At 38.1% G+C, this 25,028-nt stretch overlaps 1 protein-coding gene across 1 annotated transcript; it reads left to right on the top strand.

Annotated features, from left to right (window-relative positions):
* The first annotated feature begins 1,499 nt into the window (after positions 1-1,499).
* LOC116292208 (uncharacterized) lies at positions 1,500-23,562 on the top strand. The gene is made up of 20 exons (XM_031699472.2): positions 1,500-1,538; positions 1,944-2,090; positions 6,628-6,678; positions 7,079-7,195; positions 9,021-9,062; positions 9,475-9,495; positions 9,629-9,739; positions 10,833-10,943; positions 12,153-12,179; positions 12,624-12,728; positions 13,832-15,136; positions 15,984-16,097; positions 16,552-16,581; positions 17,599-17,736; positions 18,346-18,398; positions 20,199-20,385; positions 21,099-21,156; positions 21,542-21,593; positions 22,371-22,561; positions 23,334-23,562. Exons 2-20 carry the CDS (start codon positions 1,982-1,984, stop codon positions 23,428-23,430), a joined length of 2,919 nt encoding a protein of 972 aa, XP_031555332.2. The 5' UTR covers positions 1,500-1,538; positions 1,944-1,981; the 3' UTR covers positions 23,431-23,562.
* The last annotated feature ends 1,466 nt before the right edge of the window (positions 23,563-25,028 follow it).

Below are 25,028 nucleotides of genomic sequence, written 5' to 3'. Positions count from 1 at the left end.
TCTAAAATTTGCTTTATTCGTAGTGAAAAGCACGAACTTTCAGTTTGATCACTAAAGTTCAATTTCTAAAACAAATCTTCAAAGATTGGCTTTATTACTCATCTTTTAGCCGTATTTTTGTTTATGTGTTGTTTTTCTTACTCTGTAAGGATTTATTTAAGTTTCTTTAGTTTAAGCTTATGCTTTTTTGGTTGCTAAACAGCTCAGTTGTGATGGCATTCGTCCAGGTTGATGTCAGTGGAAAAAAATGGCGAATGTATTCTCGCTGTTAGCTAATTTGATAACTAGAATTCAATTAAAGGAACAGGAAGAAAAATATAAAAATAAGATATCACTCTTAGCGATCCTCGAGATGCCATTAACATCTAAGATTATAGTTTCATAAGCTTTAAACTATAAACCTTTTAAGTTTTTTTCCTAATTTTTCCCAATGGGGAAAAAATAAAATAAATATTAAAAATATATAAATATCGAAATATTTTCCTTGTCAAGAGAAACTGAAGCTCTGGAATCCCTTTCCCCAAGTGGGAAAAAACTATAAGCTTGTACATAAAATATAAATTTAGACACTGCCTAAAAGCGGAGCTCCAAATAGGCACAGTCGTTGTTGTTCCCTCTCATTCTTACAGTGAGCCATTCCTCTATTTTTCTCCTTCAGAAACAGTGTTTTTAATCTTTCCTTTTAATCTTTTTACTAGTATCATAAATTATACTTCATGGTAAAGTTGGGAAAGATTCGGTGAAAAATATGATATTCCCAATATTTTTAACGTTTTCTACCCAAGATCTTTAAGTGTGTTTTGTTTTTTTTGTTTTTGTTTTTTTTGGACCGACGCCGCAGGATTCCCATTCGCTAACTTTTTTTCGTCCAAAACCGTTTGGGAGAGATGGGAAATGGTAAAATAAAAAACCTTGTTATTTTTTGTTACCGTAAAAATTTAATTCGATTGTTCATCATTACACAACTGACGTGTGGACACAAAAAGTTCCCAGACAGTCAACATTAACTTAGCAAAATAACCCTTATTAATGGAGGGAAGGCAAAAATATCAAAATCGAACAAACTGATACAGAAACCTCTAATTCAAAAACTACCAAGAAATATGTTCGTCTTTTTGCTGTTTCAAAAGTCTTTATAATGTTAGGTATGTAGATGTTATTAATTTTAAAAAAGTGAAAAGCGAGAAAGAGGGAGAGAGAGAGGGACTCAAAAAAGCAAGTTGTACACTACTGTACTTCTTTGGGGATTTGAAAGCAGACGTTTCAAAAATAGTTTTAATGTGCATGAGTATTTTGTCAATCAGAACACAATTATATTGGTTGTGAATGATCCTTTGGTAAACAGATGAAGCTCACCAAAGAATGCTCCAAGTATTTTCGTCTGTTTTTAATAGGAGTCGTCTTTAAGACAAAAACAGACACATTTTTGATGTTAAATCCTGTTGAACCATAGGTCAAGAGAGTGTCTTGTTTTTCTGACAAGACATGAGGTGTTTGAATAATTACCAGACATGTTAAACAGGCCTCACATTTTAGTCGTAAGTATAAAAACAATTATTTTTGGAAAGGAAAACTTAAAATAGATTACAATACAAAGTTCAAGAAACTAGTACACTTTGAACTGAAACTGAAAATTCTCATTTTAGATATGGGATATTTTATAAAAGACGTGTATGTTGTACTAAATGAAAGAGAGTAGAAAACTAAGAATTAATAATTAAAGGTAACTATTGTATTAAGAATTGTGTCCAATGTACAAAAATATGTACATTTAAAATAATAAATTCCAGCGTGGAAGGACCAACTAAAAATTCTCATGCAAGAATGTTATTTATTTTAACGATGAAATGCACTTTTTGTACCCTGCATGCGTGGATAGCTATCCAACTGTGACCTATCTATCATCTATGCAGCGCTTAACTAAATCTCTCTTTACCCCTCAGAACTCACCAAGCTTGCAACGACTCAACAACGTACGACTATGGATATTAGGCTTATCTTGGTTTTGCTTCTCGTTTTTGCAAGTGTAGAGGTCTTGGGAAGGAAGAAGGGCAAGAAAAACAAACGAAGGTTTTCAAGGAGATTCCCAAGTAAGTCTAAAATTCACTCAACAAATGCACAAGACATGTGCTTCTCTTTAAAGAGTCCATTCACTTACAAATTTCTAAGATATTTCTGTTAATGTGTAAATTCGTCAACCACAACCCTCTCCGACAAGTTTACTTAAAACAAAATTTATCCAAAACGTTAATTTAATTCAGGTCTAGGATTAATACTCAATAGATTGCTTTCGTGATGAATAGATTAAGAAACATTGCTGACGCTAAAATAACAATCTTTCAGCACCCTTCATATGTATAAGATATTGACGACGATAATGAAATTCTGCAACAACTTTTATAACTTGAAATGTCATGAAATTTCATGCAATAATAAATATAAAGGTACAATATTTTGCTTTACACTTAAAAGGAGCAAAGTCAACCGATGTCGTTTGGAGTGTTACTGTGACATATGAAAAGAATTGAAACACAAAACCAAAAATCCTTGTAAAAAATCCAGTATGGAAAAGCCATTAATTAAGAATTTACAAAAAGGTGATGATACGATGAGGTGTAAGGTCACGCGAGGATATGTATTGTATTAACTAGTCGAGTCAATACCAGATATCATCAATAATTACTTGTCATGTATGTAATATATACAGCAATATGCAATAATTCTGATAATTTTGTATGTATATATAAATTATGAAGTATATAAAAAGTATGTAAGAAATTATGGGGTACCATCTCTGATTTTTTTTTTCAGAAAGCCTTTAGTGATGGACAACTCGAAAAAAATATCAGAGATGACATTCCATAATTTCTGATATACTTTTGATATACTCGTATATACATAAAAAGATATTCAGAATTTGTGTATCATTTAGACAATTGCACTAGGCGGCTTTTAGTAACGATATAATAGTAACCTTAGTCACGGTCTACGTCATTTTACAGTTATTAGTCTTATTGCTGTTACTAAATCAGTGTTTATGCTATGAAAGAAAAACAAAAGGAAGAAACTAAAAAAGAGTGCCAATGAGGACAAAAACAAAACAAAACAAAACAAAAACAAAAACAAAACAAAACAAAACAAAACAAAACACAAAAAACAAAACACAAAAAACAAAACACAAAAAACAAAACACAAAAAACAAAACACAAAAAACAAAAAACAAAAAACAAAAAACAAAAAACAAAAAACAAAAAACAAAAAACAAAAAACAAAAAACAAAAGCAAAACAAAAAAAACAAAAACAAAACATGTTTTCATAGTTCCGGGAGTTATACGATTAATTAATATCAATGGAGTGTTTCCTATAGACTATGTTTCAAATGAGTATTTACTAGACGTCTGACAAACAACTCCTTATATTACGTTCTCGTTTTCATTTGATTGAAAAATTTAAGTAAATTATTAGGTTATCAGGAATGTCTGGTGCCTTAACTAATAGATCCAATTTGTTCTCATTATGACTGTTGATCTTGAGAGCGTGGATATGGATATATATATATATATATATATATATATATATATATATATATATATATATATATATATATATATATATATACATATATAGGAATAGTCCCCTTCACAGTTCCCTGCGCAACCTTGAAAGGTAGCTGTGCCTTTCCATCGAAGCGAGACGAAATGCGAGTTTGCGATGAAGGAACACCTTGGACAATTATTCACATGTCGTCTCGCTTCAATGCAAAACAAAACGATGGGGTTTGATGTAACGAGACTAAATTTAGGACACAGTTTGTAGTTTCCTTTCAGATTCATCATCAGCTCTTTGGAATTTTGCCTAAATGGGATGGTATTTTGCCAAAATGGGACCTTCCTATTTTTGAAACGTGTTCATTTTTCAGCGTTTCCAAAAGTATTAGCTTTAAATTCTTTAGTTTTTCCCCTTCTCTTTTTTGAACATCTTCATCGTTGCCTTACATTCCAGTTTCAAAGGAAATCGCATATTTAAAGTTCATGGTTTTGACTGAAGAGGAAAAAAAAGGAAAATAACGAGGGAAAAAAGCGAGAGGAAATGAAATAAAACTAGATATAGATGAGGCAGTAAGCATGTTTCTTGATTAAAGACTCATTCACTCAGGCTTAGCCTCGATTTTGTGAAGAATATTCACGTGTTCCAGTCAAGGTCCGTCAAGTTTCAAAGTGTTTGTATTGTTGCAGTTGTGCATTCTTCACTTTACCGTTGGTATTTGTGAGTAATTAGACACTGATTCGAGGCTAAGCCTGAGTAAATGAGTCTGTAATCAAGAAACAGCGGTAATTTGGAACTCGAAAAGGGTCTATTGAGACAAAATGGAAAAGAATGAACGTTGACTAGATGGTTCGGTTTTAAGCCTTATTTTAGCTATCAATATTATTTTCATTCTATACTATTTGTATACAACAAGCTGCCCCGACAGTGGCGAAAGTTAATTATTCTTTCTATACAGAGTTCATACCGCATTTTAATTTAAAAACATCGGTAGGCTATGTAAAATGCGACCCATATGAACTTACAGGGCTCCATATATATTTATATCCCTCGTTATGTAGTATAGAGTGTAATCTTACCAGTAATGTCATATCTAGGGACTTATCCAAGTGTTTTCACTTAGTTATCACGCATGGTTATGATTAAGCACATACATATCAGGTCACTAATATAGTTCATCTACTAGGCACGAAAACATCTTGGAATCGAATGTGAATCGTTCAATAAAGTGCGTGCAACCATGTGACTCAAAATCCCTTAAGATGTGAATAACAATGAAACAGCCACCATGTTGGTTGATCAAACAATGAGAAGCTAATGAGGAATGCTTTGTTATCGTCAACGAACATGGCGGCTATGACGACGTAACATTGCACATACTCAGACGGGACCGCCATTTCACATGGTCGTAAAGGGCTCATGTCATAGGCTTCTTTAAGAGGATTAATAATATTTGGTTTGGGAAATGTCTAGATAGGGTGTTTGGCAAGTCATAGTTATCGTTGTATGACTAAAATGACTGCAATGATTTCTTCTCTCTTTCGTCTCAAAGAAAGCAGGCATGGAATAAACGAAGGAAGGAAGGAAGGAAGGAAGGAAAGAAGGAAGGAAGGAAGGAAGGAAGGAAGGAAAGAAGGGAAGAAGGGAAGAAGGAAGGAAGGAAGACAAGAGAAACAAGAATATCCACTTTTTCCATCCACCCCTCCCATTCCACTTTTGTTGAGTCCTGATAAGGGTCATCCGCCCTACATCTCGACAAATATTCCCAAGAGATGCCACTCGTTAGACTAGCAATAAGAAAAATAAAAATCATCGACCTGAAAAATATTTAAGAAATTTTGATCTACCTACTACATAGTTTGTTTTCTTTGTATCATAGCCAAAGTGTGGCACCCTACGGATATACATCTCGTAGGAAGCTTAAAAACTGATTAAAAAAACCAGGGTGGTCTTTCTAGATTATTCGACGGATTACGGCAAGAAAGCAAATTAATTTAGCTCGGATTAAATTTCAAGGATATCATAGACCTTATTAGAATTTATATATTTCTACTGCGTTCTTTGAGTAGAGACTCGTTTACTCAAGGTTGACCTCATTTCAGCGTCAGAATATGCACAATTACCAACAAACTAAAGTATTTTTGTACGAGAGTGCATAACTTCAACAATACAAACACAAATTCCACGGACCTTCACTGTCAAAACACATGAATATCTAGATACAAAATCGAAGTAAAAGAGCAACCGGAAAATTCGAAATTTCAACGTGTAAAAATCTTCGAAATAATTGCATACCAGAAATAGCGAGAGCTCAAGTTTGTTTTGCCACATGTAGAAGCTTCGCCGTCCACGATCCATATTGGTTGAAGCGCATAGAAATTAGACGGTTACACAATTTCATTTGACCTGTGGCAATACTATATTGAGATAACCTGTCGTATTTTGATCTGAACTGGCTTCTGGTGCATAATGTACATGTGTTGACAGACATTGAATATTTTTTGTATAAACACTGAATTAGTTCCAGGATGGCGAACATGATAATTATAACAATAACGGTAATAAAGATCATCATCAGCATTAGCATCATCATCATAATCATCATCATCACCACCATCATCATTATCATTATCATCGTCATCGTCATCATAACATGATAAGTATAACAATAACGGTAATAAAGATCATCATCAGCATTAGCATCATCATCATAATCATCAACATCACACACCACCATCGTTATCAACACAACCAACATTGTCATCACCACCGTCATCACCTTCAACATTGTCATTACTATCGTCATCTATCATCGCTATCATCATTATCATCACCATCAACATCTCCATCATAACGACCTTTCTTAATTGGCAGCCATCACGTTGACGGGAACAATATTTTTTCCCCGCTTTCAAGCGCTTCAGGAAGAGGAATACGTCCATTATAATCCATCACCGTCATCCTTGATCTTTATGGACCCCACCCCCCCCCCACCCCCCCCCCCCCCCCCCCGCCCTTCTCCTATAAAAATCTGCCCTACGAATCATTAACCATGCTTATGTTTTTTCGTGTTTTTGTAGAACCATATCCATGGATGCATTACGCTTCTAATTACGATCCCACCGTCGAAGGTAAATAACTCTAACATAATGCTCCAGATGCTCCACAATTGTATATCTCCAAAATCAACCGAGATTTCCCTTCTCTGCATTGACCTTACCGATTAAACATTCTAAGGTTTTGCTTTTTCGAAAAATGGGTCGAGTTGGAATTGCAATGGCAATTGCAATAGTGTTTACAAGTTGCATGCAACGGAGACCCAATCGTTGCCAAAAGTAGAAAGGAATTCTACATTTTGCAAAAATTACTGCAACTTTAACTGTTGCACAAATTTTTAATTGCACTGTAGGATATATGGAGCAATTTTTCTCTGTAACTTGTATCGCAACGGAGTTGCTCCAAATTGCTCCATGTAATCGCGTCTTTACTAACGCCTAAAAAAATTCTCGCAATCCTGTTTTACTTACTTAGAGAATGGGTGTATGGATATTCGCCCTCAATGTGGAAAGTGGGCGCAATTTCCAGGATATTGTGGATACGCAAGAGGTTACATGATAAGACACTGCAAAAAATCCTGCAGACTATGCAGTAAGTACAAATGCAACCTTATAATATTAACAATATGTAACATTAAGGTGGCTGCCTACTTTTGAACGTTCGATTTATGAGCCCACGATGTGCGCGCGCTCAAAAACCGCTGAAAAATCTACAAGATTTTATTGAAGAACCATACGCGTTTTGAGCTTAACAGTGCAAAACCCTCAAATTTTGCACGGGACTCTGTATTTTTTAATAGCTCATTCGAAAAAACTCCTAAAAATCTAGGTTATATCAACATTTTAGAAAAAGTTTATAGTTCTAACACATGAAAAAATAGATTTTTTTAGGGATTTGTGTTCGACTTTATGAGATTTTTTAAGAGCACCGAAACTACAAAATATGACAAATCAATGTATCTCTTTGTCTTTTTGTTGAAAATATCCATGTATTATTTCAGAATGATTGACTAGCCCTCATTCGTGCAATGATATAGTCTGCAAATAACTATTATCTTATAAATCCGGTGGCGCAAGTTTTACTCCAAAAGCTCGTGCGTAGGCTTCCATTAAATGCTGATTATCTCGAAAACAAGCTCGGGACACCTAATTTTGCTTTCCAGATTTGGAATCAGCATTAAATTTTAATTCGGAAAATCGAAGTTTTAAAAAACGTTTAAATTGTTTACCAAAAGTAGACAATCACCTTAAAGTGGTTATAAGCCTTTACACAATATTCTCAGATTTGATTCTTTAGATAGTGGATAGTTGATTGTGAAAATATTTCGTCATTTGAATGTCGGGTCTTTAAGATACGAAGGTTCATATTCCCAAAATGTTAATGACTATGATGTAACATAAGGGATCATTTAATATACAACGCTGCACTCGTTCTGGATTACAGTATTTTAAAAGCATCACCCTTTTACTCGTGACTCACGTAAAGGTTATTACAAATTTGTTCTCTAAAATGTCCAGCGTTCAATATTAAAAGTTGCCACAAAATAACTCAAATCCCTTATGTTACGTCATAGTCATTAACATATTGGAAATATAAGCCTTCGTATCTCAAAGACCCGACATTCAAATAACGAATTATTTTCACAATCAACTATTCACTATTTAAAGAATCAATTCTGAAAATATTGTATAAAGGCTTATAAGCACTTTAAAGGACATTTGCAATATAATTCAAGCAACCTATTATTAAAAGTATATACATAAATAGTCTTTATGGTGGTGTTTTACCTGGATTGTAAGGGTGGCGAGAAAACGAATTGTTACTCGTCCCTAGTCGTCCCCTGTTCCGCCATTTTGAAAATCTTTAACATGCAAATTTATTCACGTGAAGTCATTAGCAGGGTAGCATTAAAACATCTGGTCGTACAAGATGAAAACAAAATGTATTGCCCAGTTTACGGCTTCATAGTCTTACATAAAAGAATACTAGAAACTAATTTTTACGTTCACTTTCTCCAAAAACTAGTCCGAAAATCAAGGTCTGTTTCCATTCTACCCTGCTAATGACGTCATATGGAAGTTAATTATTTCAACAGACTATTCAAGATGGCGGACGCTAAAGAATTTTGGTCAAATTAATTTGCGTTTTATTTCCCACTATATCGGTTTCTTCACGAAAAAATAATATGTTTAATGTTGCATCATAGTGTGAGCCTTAAACAGACTGCGTCTTTCTATATTGCCAATGTCCTTTAAAAACAAAACAAAGATGACGGAAAATATTTGAGTTTCGTGTGTTTGCCTTACTTTTATGGGTAAAGGTGATCAACATGGCAACTAGTGACGCCACTAGTAGCGCCTGCTAAGGAGACTACACACTAATGAACTAGTTTCTTTCTCTCTTTTTTTTTTCAAAGGGGCAGAAGATGACGTATCGATCGGTAAAACATCAGGAATTGGTAAGAAACAAAATATAATCTTTATATTTTCTTGATATCTCTTCCTTCCTTCTTCCTTCCTTCTTCCTTACTCCCTCAATTTCTCTATTCATTTCTCTTTAACATGTTTCCTCCTGCCTTCTCCTTCCTCCCTTCATCCCTTCCTCCCTTCCCTCCTTACTCCATTCCTACCTACCTTCCTTATTTTGTTTCTAAATCCTAATATATGAATTCCCTTTAGTTTGCTTACATATTTACATCCAACAAGGAAATATCATTGCGCAGAGTATTACGAGATGTCTGGGATTCCTTCCTTCCTTCCTTCCTATCCTCATCCCTCCCTCCCTTCCTTACACCTCCCTCCCTGCCTCATCCCGTCCCTCTCCTCTTCCGTATTGTTTTTTAATCTTCTCCTTTTCAATTTTCCCCCCAGGTAATTCATACAATAATGAAAGTATGTAGAAACACATGTTTTTTTAATATATATTTTTATGTTTGAGTAGCTCAATTTGTATATTTTTGTAGCTTACAAATAAGAGGACGTGTTTTTTTTTTTGGTAATTCTTAGTTTCTATTTTTGTTTTCAGTTTGTGAAGACCTGCTAGAAGATTGTCGCACCTACATCAAGAGTCAGACTCAATGTAATCTCTTCGATGGCCGCCTCATGAAGAAGTACTGTCGAAAGACATGCGGATTCTGTGAGTTCATCCCCTAATCTTACCATGATTTTAATCATTTCGAAGTGTATATCCTTTTATAAAATAACTGTTATGAATGTCGCGTTCTGATTGGTTTGGAGCGCGTGCTTTATGAGAGCACATTGCACGCGCGCGCACTTTCCGTTGCGTCATTCCTATCTATTATCGTAATTTGTATTTTATAAAAGAAAAAAAAACTTGCTTGCTGTGCTGTGTGCAGTCCTAAAGCACTTGGGGATTGGCAGAACACTCGAGAAGTGTCCAGAAGCACTCCGTTACGCGTCGTGCTTCTCCTAACACTTCTCTCGTGTTCTGCCAACCCCCGCGTGCTTTATGACAGCACACAGCACGCGCGCGCGTTTTCTATATCTTCACTAATGAGCTGGTCCACTCTTTCATCGCTCCACTTTTTTGGGATTTCTGTGCTTTCGCGACTAAAACAAAAAAGTGGAGCGTTGAAAGAAGGGGCTAATGTCAGGACTAAAGTCATAGTATAGAGCTTTTATACACCTAAGTCCAAAATGGCGCATAGCCAAGTGTGTTACATGTAAACGAGGCATCCAGGGTCAAATGCAAAGAAAAAATATGTTGTCAATGCAAAGTAAACACTTGTTCACTTGTTCTGTCTTTCTTTTCTTCTTACATTCAGGAACGCGATAATTTTGCAGCATCAAATTATAAGAAAATACTTTAAATTTGTAAATTTGGCCCTGGATGCCTCGTTTTCAACCTGCCGTGCACCATTTTGGATTAAGGTGTATGACAAGTTTTGGTTAATTCAAAGACTGACTAAAGTTGCTGATAAACTGCACCATTTTTCTTGTAACTTGTCTCGCAACTGTTATGTCGTGCAATAAAACCAGTGCGCTGCATTAAATTTATTGCACAGTTGCGCCGACAGAGTATGTTACACCAGGCCAGTCCCTTGCAACTTTTCTCGCAATTTTGTCGCGCAATATAATTAAAATAGCTGCCTTGCAGTTGCAATCCCTGATTTCAAACGTATTTGTGACCCGAAGAGAGAAACTAAGAGCCTGTTCTTCTTCTGGTCATTCTTCACAAATATTTTTAAATTGTCGTTTTATATTTTTAGGCTGCCTTGACATATTGTCCGACTGTTCAGTGTTTATAAAGAATCCATCTCAATGTACTGGACTCAATGGATTCTTCAGAAAGTACTGCTCCAACACTTGCCAGATGTGTGGTAAGGGTTTACACTGCAACATATAAACCTCTGATTCGTATGTCCCCAGTCTTCTCTCTAATACCCCAAGAGAAGGGGAGAAATAAGACCCTTTCGGGACTCCCCTTTCGGATATATCAGATAGACAACTGGGGAGGAGTCGACATAAACCTCTTTCTAAGGCTACGTTCCCCTTACTTGAGCTTGACCTTAAGATTTTCAAAATCTACGACGGCGACGTCAACCGGAAATGTAAATAATCTCTCTTTGGGGTTCTGTTCAAAGGAGATTTTATTCGAAACATCGTCAGTAAGGTCAACTCATCCACAGAGAAGACAGACATTTAGGGCGCGAAACCCTAAAGTGAAGTTATTTACACTTCCGGTTGACGTCGCCGTCGTAGATTTTGAATAGCTATCGCTTTGGAAACGCTCTGCTTTCTTCTCACCGAAAATGCATTGAAAACTTCGCCTCCACCTTAGCGTTTTCATAGGCGTTCACACTGAAGCGATCTAAAACGAAGCTATATACGATCGAGAATAGTGCATTATCGTCATTTGTGCACGCGGGATAATATGTACCGCGGTGTGAATGAATTCAGCGTCTTTAAAAGCCTCCGTTTTTGCTGGCCGCCCTAATACGATAGACCTCCACTTTCAAATGTCTCCACTCGGGATAGTGTTTCAAAACAAATGCGTTTCCCAGTAACTTTCCTTCACAGTCGTTGCTATAAAGCCTTTGCACCATCACGTGAAGGCAGCCATGACAGGAGGCAGGAACAGTTGAATCTGGCCTAATCTAATTGTAAATGAGAAAGAATTCAGCTTCCCAGTTGGAAAATACTCTATTGTTGTGGCTCCTGTCATGGCTGCCACCACGTGATGGTGCAAAGCCTCTATTTCAGCTTTCTACTCTTGCTATAAAGACTCCTCCCACAAAACACGCTGAGTACAGTAAACCAAACATGTACGAATACTCCCATTTCAAGTTCGCCTTTGCTCAGTCTTAGCCTCGATTGTGTACAAATGTGTTCTTTTGTTTTATTAAGGTCCATTGTATGTATAGTAAGGAATGTACGCACTACGAAAAAATACAAATTGATTAAAATGCTAAGGGTTTTGGTTGAATAGCTGAATATTATAACGCACAAACGAGGCTAAGACTGAGCAAAGAGAACTCGAAACTGGAGTATCGCGGTATCCAACTCTTATTTTGCAATTTCTTTCCCAGGTTTTCTCCTACCGGTTAAAAAGCCAGGTGAGTAACTGAATGTAAAAGTTTTTTCTCAATCAATAACACTGGTGAACCTATTTAAGGAATTAATGTAGGTTTGCTGGGACATAGCTGATTTTTCAGTAGAAGATTTTTCTCACAATTTTTGCATAAAAATTCTCGGAACATAGAAAATGTATTGTTTTGGTACACCAATATGGTTGATGTGACGGCACTTGAAAACTCTTTATTACTTAAAAGAAAGATACTCTTTACTCACCAGCGAAGGGTTAAAGCAATCAGAGCTTTTGAATCTCATCCAAGAATATTTATCAATAATGGTTTTTATTTTGGCGCGCAGCCCCGCTTTCAGAGCGACGTTTCACGATCTTCTCGTGCTGTGGGTAACTGATAGCCTTGGCTAAGGTTCATGCATAGTGTCTTGTGTCAAATGCTTGCGTTTAATGAAATTCTTTGCTACTGTAACAGGCTGTCAGGATGAGCTTGATGACTGCAAAGCCTTCACCCCTGAGGAATGTCAGATACGCAAATCATTCGGAAGCAAGTATTGCGCTAAAACCTGCGGTTTTTGCGGTGAGTATACTTCATTGAAATGAAAAATAATGATAAAACTTGTCATCGCCAATCACCACCGCAAAGTAAAGCGTTAGCGCAGCACAAGGGGGAAGAACTGAAGGCATGTGAAGGCGCCTCTTGCAGCCGCTTTACAATCCTTATATGACCCCAGGGCCCAGCTCTAGCAACGGTTTCAATTAGTTAGAGTCGGTTTGAGAGGAAGGAGGGAAAACCATCGGACTGGAAAGACCCTCGGATGCAATAGACCCTTTTCGAGTTCCAAATTACCGCTGTGTTTCTTGATTACAGACTCATTTACTCAGGCTAAGCCTCGATTTCGTGAAGAATATTCACGTTTTCCAGTCAAGGTCCGTCAAGTTTCAAAGTGTTCGTATTGTTGAACTTGTGCATTCTTTACTTTACCGTTGGTATGTGCGAGTAATTACACACTGATTCGAGGCTTAGCCTGAGTAAATGAGTCTGTAATCAAGAAACACAGCGGTAATTTGGAACTCGAAAAGGGTCTATTCAGAAAGGGAACCAACGAACTCAGCTTACATGGGGTGACTGGGAGTTTAAACCCTGATCTTCAGAGATGAGAGGCGAGCGTTTTAACACCACGGAAGTCGTTTGTTAGCCAACGCACATACCACTGCTTTTAGGGAAGCGCGGGTGGCGTAGAGTTGAGAGCGCTTGCCTCTTTATAATTCGACTAGATTCAAGTCCTGCCAAGCTCAGTGTCGTATTTGAGTAGAGTTGTTTGTTGTTTCCCTCCTGTGCTTCAATTCTTTTTCCGCCGGGATTCACCGCTCTTTCTCACTCCGCAAAAAATCTTTTTGTAAATTTTTAAATTTTTTTGTTTGGGTTCGTGTGTCTTCTTATGCGCAATCGTTACAAAGAAATAATACTGTAGGAAATGACACGTGGTCTGAAATGGAAACACATTACGCCAAGGTAAAGAGGTCTATTGGCCCTTTTCACGCGGCAGCCATTATTCCATCACGCGTGGCTTCGCATTCAAGTGCTTGAGAATAAATTTATGCGGGTGCAACGAAGGCTTGTTGTGTCGATGTGCGATAAAGTTCCATTCTAGAATCTAACATGGATAATTCGTTCAACAGAAGATCAAGGTTATTCGCCCGAGGGGACTACCCAGCCAGTTGTACATCCACAACATACTTATGGACCAACAAATGAAGAAATCACCCAAGAAATCTCTCCTTCCACCGATAGCACACCACGAGAAATGACAAGGGTCTTTCAAGGTGCCGTTAATACGCGGGGTACGACAGGGAACGCACATCAGCGAGAAACATCCCCTAACGCAACAACGACATCTCCTGCTGATTCACGAATTTCGTCAGAAACCACAGAAATACCCCACAAGGCAACAACATTGTCAGACTCGAGGAAAAATGAATTACTAACGACTGATTCAAAAACTGATAGGACTATTACATCAGAAGACCAACCCCAAACGACTGGGTCTAGTTTGAAAACACAGTCAATAAATATTGTTCATACAACCACATCTACTTTTATCACACAAAGTCAGGATACAACGAGCAAACCAACAAAGGTAACTAGCTCATTAGAAGTCAATACCGAGGCTGCAAAATCAACTGATGTTACAGAGACAAATTCACAGACATCGTTTCCAGATTCCATAGCAACTAGCGTCCCTTCTTCAACGACAGAGACTGGATTCCCTACGACTAGTGATAACCGTTTGTCTGAGAGCCCCAGCTTGGCTCAAGCGTCTTCTACTAAGGTACAAAACTCAGCTGATGGCGCAGAGACTACAAGAAAACCAGCTGAAATAACTACAGATTATAAAAGTACTGCTAGGGCAACGTCTAATGCAAAACAAGAAGCTATACAAACGACAGCTCCGAGCGTCTTCGATAGAGTCCCAAATGCAAACACCGCAAGAAGTACTGAAAATCTGGACACTAAAGTCTCGAGCTCTAAGCCAAGAGTTACCACTGATATTCCCAGTACTGCTAGACCAGATAGTTACGCTTCCAGTCCAAGTACAAAACATCCAGTTCCCAACGATACCAGCCCGACCACAGAAAACGCAGACACTATTGATCCAAACTTTAACACAGGAAGCCCAGTTACCGAGGCTCCGAGCCCAGGCAATCCGAAAACAGATATCAAAGTTGCTACTCCTAGTGAAGTTACTGAAGCACAAACGAGCGCAGAGGAAAGTACTGCAGAAGTCAAGACAACGGTTTCATCAACGGAAAGACCAATAACAGAAATCCCTAGTACTGTTACTGAGAATCAAGATGTGGAAGTTGATGATACTCCAACTACGGTGCCTTTGAATACCAGACAACAGAACATCGATGCTGTGGCTCGTACTACAATATTACCGACTACAATACGATCACATCTTAGATCCAAGACCAAGAAATCAGGTAAAACTGGGGTGGAAAAGCAGGTTCGTCTTTCACGAATTTGCAAGATGTGATCCTATTGGAGGGCACACATGTGTAGAACAATAGAAAACAATAACCTTTCCCCAACCCCGCCCCTAAACCTAACTAATCACAGGGGACGTTGCAAATTAACCCAAAAAACAGTCCTCATTCAAGGGTGGCAGAGTGGTAGTGACCTCGCTTCTCACCCCTGGGGTCATTCTCTGTTTATAACAAGATTGTTGCTTGAGTCGTCTTCATATTCATGCTTTTTCTCGTGCGCCGTACGATAAAAAAGAAATCGTACTATATGGAATGAAACGTGGTTCTGAAATTGGAAAACTTTTCGCCGAAAGTGAAGAGTTCTTTGTACCGAATCGACTTTGGTGTAAAGTTTACTAATTTCAGAACGCATGCCATTCTCTTGAGAAGAAGATTCTTAGTTTCAGTCGTATCCATATTCATGATTTGTGCCTTCTCGTGCGCAATCGTTAAAAAAAGAAATGATACTCTAGGGAATGACACGTGGTCTGAAATGCCAAGTAATCAAGCAAGACAAAGTGTTAAGGGGAATCTGCAGGCAGTTGTAGTACAAGACACTATGCTGCAATCACAGGTAGCCCAAGCTGGGTTTCTGTGGTGTCATGTTATAAGGAAATGTAGGGGGATTCATCAAAAATTTCAATAAAATCATTGAAACGTGAAATAAAGCCTCGAAATTTTACCCGATCATTGAGAAATAGGAATTCTTTAGCTCTGTGTGGTTATTTAAACCATCGCTTATCCCTTCTCTCTAAACTCTAATGCTTTAAAGCGCTTTAATATATCTTTGGTGTTTAATTTTCAGTTTGCGTGGACAAACTAAAGGAGTGCGCCAACTATGTCAAAGACAACATCAACTACTGTAAATATCATGTGCACTTCATGCATGAATACTGTTCAAAATCATGTGGATTCTGTGGTGAGTAAAGATTGTTATGTTTGCAATGATCCCCTTCACAGTTCCCTGCACCATCTTGAAAAGTAGCCTTGCCTTTGCATCGAAGCGAGACGAACGGTGAATTTGCAATGATAGAGACATGAGAATAATTGTTCAAGGCGTTGAAAAGGTCTCTATCATTGCAAGCTCACCGTTCGTCTCGCTTCGATGATGCAAAGGCATGGCAAACTTTCAAGATAGCGCAGGGAACTGTGAAGGAGAATATTTCTGGGTTTCAATCCGCTGATAAAAGTATTTGAATCTCATTATCTACTCCCGATGTGTTGTCAACTTAACCCATGCCTTAACCTAAAAACTACGAATAAAAAAATGTAAAATATGACAAAAGTTTATAAATAATGCTCAGATTAATAATAAGTAAATCACTTGTTAAAAAAGGAATGCCTTCCTCTTATTCTCTTTACGCATGATCAAGAAACCGCTGAACCACCAACACATAGCCCAGGTAAAACATGTAATACATCTCTTCAAACTGCTTTTCTTGTGTGAGGAAACCTATCGATCCAAAGGAGCCATAAGAAAAAAAACCTCTGCGCATGCTCCATGCATGCAATTTAACGAATTAGCGATCTCGTACCCATAGCCCTTTTTTTCTTACTGCACTGCACTCGACGAAATAAGGGAGCCCAATCTGGATTTTGTGACAATAACAATTTTCCTAAAAAATCTTGCAAAAAGCGGTTTTTCATTGACCACATTTAGTTTATGATTTAAATAGTACACGCGCTCTGATTGGTCGAGAACTGTGCTTTATTAGTCGACAACAGAGCACGGTTGCTGCATAACGCCAAACGATTCCGCGCACCCAACTTAGCAAAGAAAGAAGTTTTAGAAAACAGGGTTGAAAACTTCAACACATTTTTTTCTTTCTATATAATAAAACAAATAAGATAGCTTTTATCCTTGCTCCGTTTAGCAATACAACATTTTGGAAGCGCCGAAAGCAGGAAAGAAGTGTCAAAAGCACTCGCCCACGACTCTCTTTACACTTCTTTCGTGCTTTGGGCGCTTCCAAAATGTCGTATTGACCCCTTGCAGTACTTCGGAATGCAGTTCAATTGATCCTTCTCAAAAGTATCGTGGATGCGAGACTAACATGGAAACACAAAAGAAATACCACAAATTCTATCGAGAAAAAGTGCGATTTCTTTTGTATTTCCATATTAACCTAAAAGTGTTCATTTGGAGGACATCACTCAGGAGATTGAAATTCTTTTGTTTTGTCCACTAAACTGACGTCACATGCAAGGGGTCTATTACTCAACTGAGCACCAAGAAGCTTTTTTAAACATACGCTGTAACCTACTGAGCTTGGGCTTCCTGTAATTGATCACTGACTCTAAAATGATTCGTTTTTTTTTTTTTCTCTCGCTAGTATTGTTTCAAAGGAATTAACATGGACTTCGGATTTCGGCGGAACATTTTTTTATCTTCTTTTGTATTTTAATTTATTTCCTTGTAGGACATGACAAAGCTTTCATTCCGAAGTGTGAAGACGAACGCAAGAACAAGTGTCAATATTTCTCTAGATACGTGGGTTATTGCACTGTTAACAAAAAGTACATGAGAAAAAGATGCCCAAAGTCTTGTGGGTTCTGTGGTAAGCGGGGTGAGACGTGATCTAAACTTCAAACTTTATTGAGCCCGCGGGCACGGCTAACTCACAGATGGAACCCCGTAGCAACCTCTGGGCTTATCTAAGTCATGGCATGGCTAACTCACAGATCGAACCCTGAAACAACCTCTGGGCTGATCTAAGTCAGGGCATGGCTAACTCACAGATCTAACCCTGAAACAATCTCTGGGCTGATCTAAGTCAGGGCATGGCTAACTCACAGATAGAACTCTGAAACAACCTCTGGTTGATCTAAGTCATGGCATGGCTAACTCACAGATCGAACCCTAAACAGCCTCTGGGCTGATCTAAGTCAGGGCATGGCTAACTCACAGATCAAACCCTGAAACAACCTATGGGCTTATCTAATTCAGGGCATGGCTAACTCACAGATAAAACTCTGAAACATCCTCAGTCAGGGCTCGGCTAAATCACAGTTTGAATTGGAACTAACTTCTTAGGTTTTGCGGAAGGAGAAAACCCCCAGAGCTTCTTTTTCCCCAGCAGACCCTCCTCACCAGTAGACTTTCTTAGTTACCATAGCTACCCACCTACAAACATCGGTGTTTGATATTTGTGTAAATATTTTCACAGGTGTTGCACCTGGTAGCCCGCCAATGGATAGAACGTTTGTCAGAGCCAATGAGGTGAGATATAGAGTTTAGCACCACCACGTGACGGCAGCCATGTTAGATGGCAGGAACAATACAATCTTTTTACATGAAAAATAATTCAATTCCCAAGAGCAAAAGGATTTTATTGTTCTGTCATCTAACCACAAGCAGTCCAAGCTGTATAATGGGCGAGGGCACTTGATGGTGCAAACCTCTTTGCCAAGTTCATTCCTATCAAGTGTAGGTGCTGGGGGGACTGGACAGCTGTTGAGCAGGCTGGTTGGTTAAAATAAACCATTATAATATATGTAGTTGTACCATACTATTCATCTCGACAAATACAGCCCCGTTTTGCTCGAATGAACAAAAATCACTTGGAAATGGAGATATTTATGGCATCGTTTTCACGATTCGACCCAGTCCTCCCCCGATATGAAACTCTGGAATGTACTCCGAATTCTATTTCTGGTACCCGCATAAAACCAAAATGTTTTCACTGTTCACTAGCTTTTGTTTATCTTAACTCCATCTACACTGGTATTGGTCGCTAATTCGCAACAGATTTGCATCTAAATTCCAAGCAATGGCTAGATATTTTGATCCAAATTAATTTCCCGAAAATAGTACTAGTTTTGACAGTGTTTGTCTACTATGACTTCTATGTCACCTTCGTGTACACGACATATGAAGTTAGTACCTCAGTGAGCACTAGACAATACAATAGTCTGTATGTCTTAAGCAAATTTTCTGGTGTTGGTTGTCCGAGAAATTAAACAGAATCAAAAACCCGACTACACGACCAAATCAGCTGTGGGATTTGTCAGGACTGGTTTCTGACAGACCTCTCGTAGTTAGTTTAGCTGTGTTTGTGTTTTTTATAAACTTTTTTGGAGCGACTTTAAGACCATATAGCATAAGGTTAACTGATCAGTCGCATTAGATGAACTAGCCATCATGTTGCTCGTTTTCTTGTTATCATTCGTGCTCTTTTTTCTTGGATGTGGATCCACACAGTGCCCAAAGGTATTTGTATTTTATATTTATTTTGAAAGCTTCATTTTGTTAGTGATGTGAATGATACTTGTAGATGGTCGTTTTGTCAATCAACTTCGTGCAAAAGAATGGAAAGCATCTCCACGACAAAAGTTTCTTCTCGAGCAAAATTTTACATATATACGTCTCGATGGGCTTAATATACTTTTGACATTTTCCCATCCATCCATCCATCCATCCATCCATCCATCCATCCATCCATCCATTTGAATATTAGAGTTATATTTTATTTACTTATCAAATGTCTAGGAGTATGCTTTCATGTTTTACTAAAAATTTTGAGATTGGAAAGACTTTGAATGAGAATAGATGTTAAATTTGATGCAAATGAGAATAATTATATTCTTGATCGTTAAACAAAGTAATGATATTCTAGGGAATGCAAATGGGTATGTAATGAGAAAACATTATGCCCAGGGTAAAAATTTCTATTGTCTTTCCTCATTACAGTCACAACGTCTCAAGCTTACCCTCCTTGAACCCAGTAGGGCAGGCACGGCGGAACCGGGGGGGGGGGGGGGGGGGGGCAGGTGCCTCCCACGAAATTGTTTTTGGGGACCTAGCCCCCCTCCCACAAAATATTGTTCGCAGTCATATAGTTTTACGGCGCATGCGTCCGCAATCAAACCGAAAACAGCGGTCATTATCACATAGCGTTAAAGATAATATTTCAGTGCCCCACCTATGATTTTCAGCTTCCGCCGCTCCTGTAGGCTAAGCTTGAGCCCTTTTAATTGTAGTATAGCCACTGATGGTTCACTATCATTTATATTCTTGTAGAAGTATGAGTTTTCCATTCTGACCGAGTGGGATGGCAAACCCATAAAGCATGCCCCGATCAAGTTCAAGCTCAGCGCAGAAGACAACACTAATGTTCGCCTTGAAGTGAGTGGCCCATTGTTTAACCAGCCAGCACCACCCCCGTGTGCTGCAGGGCAGCCTTGCTGGCAGCTGTGGAACTACGAAGGTGAGACTAGGAATGAAAAAAACCTCCGTCCATATAATAGAGCAGTTTTCGTATTACAGTGATGTATGCGTGCATTAACAAACCGTTTTTTTTTTCTTTCTTTTCTATAATTTTTATTGGCTGATTGTTTTTATTATTTTTTGTTAATATTTTGCTCAATGTTATTGGCCTGGCATGCAGTGCCGGGTCTGTGCCGTGTTCTGGGTATTGGATTAGGTGGAGAGCATATTCTCGCTCACTGTGATTGGGCTGACGTATATGACTTGCCGTGTCACGCAAAGGAATATCCCACTTATGTGACTTGTATTAATGTGCAGTATACACACGAGGCTTTAGCCGAAATAAACATGAACAATATAAAAACAAAATACAATAAAGATACACTACTTAGCTTTCCAATCTGGGCTTCAAAACAAAAAAATTCCTTTTTTGTCCCAAAAATTCTCCTCCCCTATTCTTTTTGCCATTTTTCAATGTCCCTCCTCCCTTTCTCCTTTTTTATGGCTCTCTTCTCCCTAGGCCTAGATTTTTCCTGTTGTTTCTCCCTCCGCTTCTCCCTCGCTCTTTCTTTTTCCTTTTTCGTGGCTCTCTCTTCTCCCTATCCTAGATTTTTCCCGTTGTTTCTCCCTCCGCTTCTCCCTCGCTCATCCGTTCCTCTCCACTCCCTTCTCCCTATCCTACATGTTTTCATAGGTGTATTTAATTTCTTCCAGTTGCTGAAATGTTTTTCCTGGGTGAGAAAGAGAAGTATCTTGAACTAGAAGTATCACCGTAAGTTAATAAAATAATAATAAAACATTTTGCAAATTTCATAGAAGATTTGGACTCTATCAGGGCCGTTTGTGAATAGGTGGATGGGTGTACTCAATTGTTAGATACCTACTGATTTTTAGGCCAATTGTCAGTTAACTGTTAATCATTTTATAAGCACTTGCCATAATATTACCAAAATAATGGAATATGACAGTTATCTGTTAACTACTAGTTTTAGGGGAATTGTCAGTTAACTACTCATTTTTAGGCCAATTTTCAGTTAACAGTTAAACATCCACACCCTCTATCAGGTATCCTTATTTACACATTCTCTATGACAGAGTCAGAGAATGGCTTTTGATGTTACATTAAAGGTCTCGTACGATCTCTTGTTTCCATTTAGTCATGGCCCACATCTTCTTCTTCTACTTGATGGAGTCCGCAAACCATTCAAGGTAAAACACAGTTTACAAGAACTTAGAACCATTCTACTACCATGGACACTGCTCAGTAGGTTTACTTCAAAATGTTTAAGGGTGCCTTTTGATGGAACCAACTGGTCCTTAATATAAGGGGTACCGTAATAGACCTCTTCGGCTCTAATGTTTTCCCATTTCGGACCTCATGTCATTCCCTAGACTATCATTTCTTTGTTTAAGGTTTGCGCTCGGTTGCACATGAGAAGACACATAAATATGGATACAGCTCAAACAAAGAATCTTATTCTCAAGGGAATGACACGTGGTCTGAAATGGGAAAACATTACCCAAAGCCGAAGAGGTCTATTTACGCCCAAAGTAAACGCACTCACTTTTGGTCTCATTCATTCTTATGTGCTATATATTAAAAAAAAAGAAATCTTTTTTTTATTTTTTTTTATCTCTGTTATGAAATAACAAGCTCATGGATTAATACTACTGTTTTATTTTTATTGTGAAAGCACTTTCAGAGATTCAGATACTTCAAAAACATTAGATAATAATTGAAGTAAAATAGAAACATTTTGAGCAATCAGTAAGCTTGCTAGAACTTAGTTATTTTATCACTTCCTATCTAAGCCCCTCACCACCCCCTCCCCCAACAATCTCGTACCCAGAGACTACGTTTATTTTGACCTGTAGCGAAGAACGAGGGCTCTTGTTCTTCGCTCTGTGCTTCATGTGGATTTAGCACAAGGGTGATGGATATATAGATAAGCAAGGTTAAGCAATTATGAGTGACTTCCTTTTCAGACCAAGCTACCGATGCGGTATTCAGCAAGTAAGGATCTAAACAGCATGACGTGGAATGGTACAGCCATCGTACCATTAGACTACTTCCCACCAGGAATGAGGAAGATCAATGCCTATGCTATACATGGACCTGACAATAACAAGATCTACGAGTCTCTGTATCCTGCCTCTAAGACTGCCTACCCAGATTTGTAAGTACATCATTGGAATGGTTGGGGAATCTATCTTAGTAGAAAATGGAAAGAGAAAATACCCATTATTTCAAAAAGTTTGTCGGTGTCGGAACCAAACGATTAGCCGACGGACTCTTATAACACGGTACCGGGTTTAGTACCATGACAAAGAAGTCTTTGTTTAACCACGCGTGACCTCGAGCTAAAGCGCGAGGCCACGAGGGATAAATCTATTGTTCCTGCCAGTCAATACGGACTCTTACAACACGGTGCCGGGTTTATAAGAGCAGCTTTCGTATGACTGTGAAAAGCTCAAGGCACGAGCACGTTCTTGACACGACTAGGGATACGCCAGAGCAATCACATTGCTCGAGAATTCACTCTCCATCTAATCAAATACCCAGAACACGGCATAAACAAGACGCGAACACGGTCACGCCAAAGTCACGGCACTTTCAGACCAATCACATTGCGCGAGAAAAAAATCAGCCAATTAAAATTCTAGAAAACATCATGGTCACGACACGGCACTGAGCTTTTCACAGTCATACGAAAATGCACTATCATGAGAAAGAAACTTTTGTTTAACCACGCGTGACCTCGGGCTAAATCTTGAGGTTACGCGGGATAAATCTATTGTGCCAGCCCGTCAACAGCGCTGCTCTTAGTTCTCTCCTGTTCTCCTGATAATCCCTGTTTCTCATACAGGTATTTCAAAAAACTTTGAATGTTTTGTTGTAGTATATGCAGTGTATTAATGTTGGTTTTTTATTTTTTTATTTTCTTCTAGCCATCGCTTGGATTTCTTCAAAGATTTTGACTTCAAGTCCATGTTTCCTTCTGGCTGGAATCAACCTATATCGCCCTTGTGGCTAAGATCAAAATAAATCCAGTTCAAAATATATTTTAGCTCGAACTTTGGAACATTATTTACCGGGTTTATTCGTTATACATTTGTTTGTAAGAAGGTGTTGGTATTTGTTCTTTAAAACAATTAAATCAAATATTTTATAACTGGATTATGAAGTTAGGACTTACTTTACTTGTGCTTTTGCACACGTGGGTCTTTTTTTCGAACATGTAGCTATAGACAAAACGCTTTTTTCTTATGGACCTGATAATTACTCGCATTTTCGTATTGCAATGCTAGACTCGAGTATGTGGGATGGCTCGTATATTTTATAAGAACATGCGTAATAGGCAAATTATGAGCCTTATATGAAACGGCTGAAGAAGAGTGCCATACAAGCCTTTCATAACTTACCGCCTCATTCATGTACTACTTTTTCGTGGGATTCTACCAGCTCACTAGATACACCGTGCTGACGAGGCCCAAAGCAGGCCGAAACAGCTGTCCACGGTTCCTAGTTGAGCTGGCCCATCTTTTACGCGACTTGAAGTTGTGAAAGGCTTGTATGGTAAGAAAATATCAATCTAAACTGTATTTGAATAATAAGTTAAGTAAATTGAATCATAACAGGAAGGCTTGTGATATTCTTTATCGTGACAAACCACGTGGAGTTATCAAGATTAACGCAAGTCGGTTCTAGATAGGATTCTAGGACTCTAAATACTTGATACAATATATGAAAAAATATATTGAACTTACGGAATGACATGTACGTTCTCGTAACCACATGAAGCTTGTTTATGAGAGAATGTTCATCCTGACCAAAACATGTACAAAATTTTGATCTTTTCAATGGCAAATAATCGAAAAGCTTGGGTTTCCTGTGTTGATGATCCTCACCGCTGACCTCTATAGCGCAGGCGTTTTTTAAGATGGTCGACAAAATGGCAGTAGAGAAAGTTTTAATGAACGAAGATCTTTTGCTAGAAATATTCCTCAAATTCTCCATAAAAGACTTAATAAGAGTAGCAAGATTGTGTAAGAGTTGGAACGCGGTTGCAAAAACCGATATTGTTTCGAGAAGATTTATTCCACAAGGTTTTTCATTCGAGAGCCGTGAAGCTTAAAGTGCAAATGAACCCTTCGACAATACCTTCAGTACTGATTCTACATGAAGTAAATAGTTGAATGGTAAAATATTTCTTGATTTGAGTGATACGTCTCTAAGTTGTGAAGGTTTATACTTCCAATATGCTATTAAGTGTACCTTTAAGACCGAGGGGGAAGGTGAGATATATTGTTAGATTAACCAACATGGCGGCTGTTTCATTGTCATTCACATCTCAAAGAATATTTGCGTCATGTGGTTGCACACTCTCTATAAACCAATGTGTTTTTCAAATAAGGATAAGTGCTACACACTAGAAGTATAGAAATTTCAAGGAGCCCACAATAAAGGCTTTGCACCATCACGTGTTGGCAGCCACGACAAGAGACACAACAATAGAGTCTTTTCCCACTGGGAACATGAATTCTTTCTTATGTAAATCAGATTAGATCAGTTTCAATTGTTCCTGTCATGGCTGCCATCACGTGATGGTACAAAGCCTCTATACACCTCTTTAGTTTGCAAGT

Source organism: Actinia tenebrosa, unplaced genomic scaffold (genome assembly GCF_029948245.1).
Source record: "Actinia tenebrosa isolate PJP-AT-01 unplaced genomic scaffold, QUT_ActTen_1.0 PGA_scaffold14__42_contigs__length_11649687, whole genome shotgun sequence".
Lineage (NCBI taxonomy): Eukaryota > Metazoa > Cnidaria > Anthozoa > Actiniaria > Actiniidae > Actinia > Actinia tenebrosa.
This window is presented reverse-complemented; position numbering and strand designations above follow the sequence as displayed.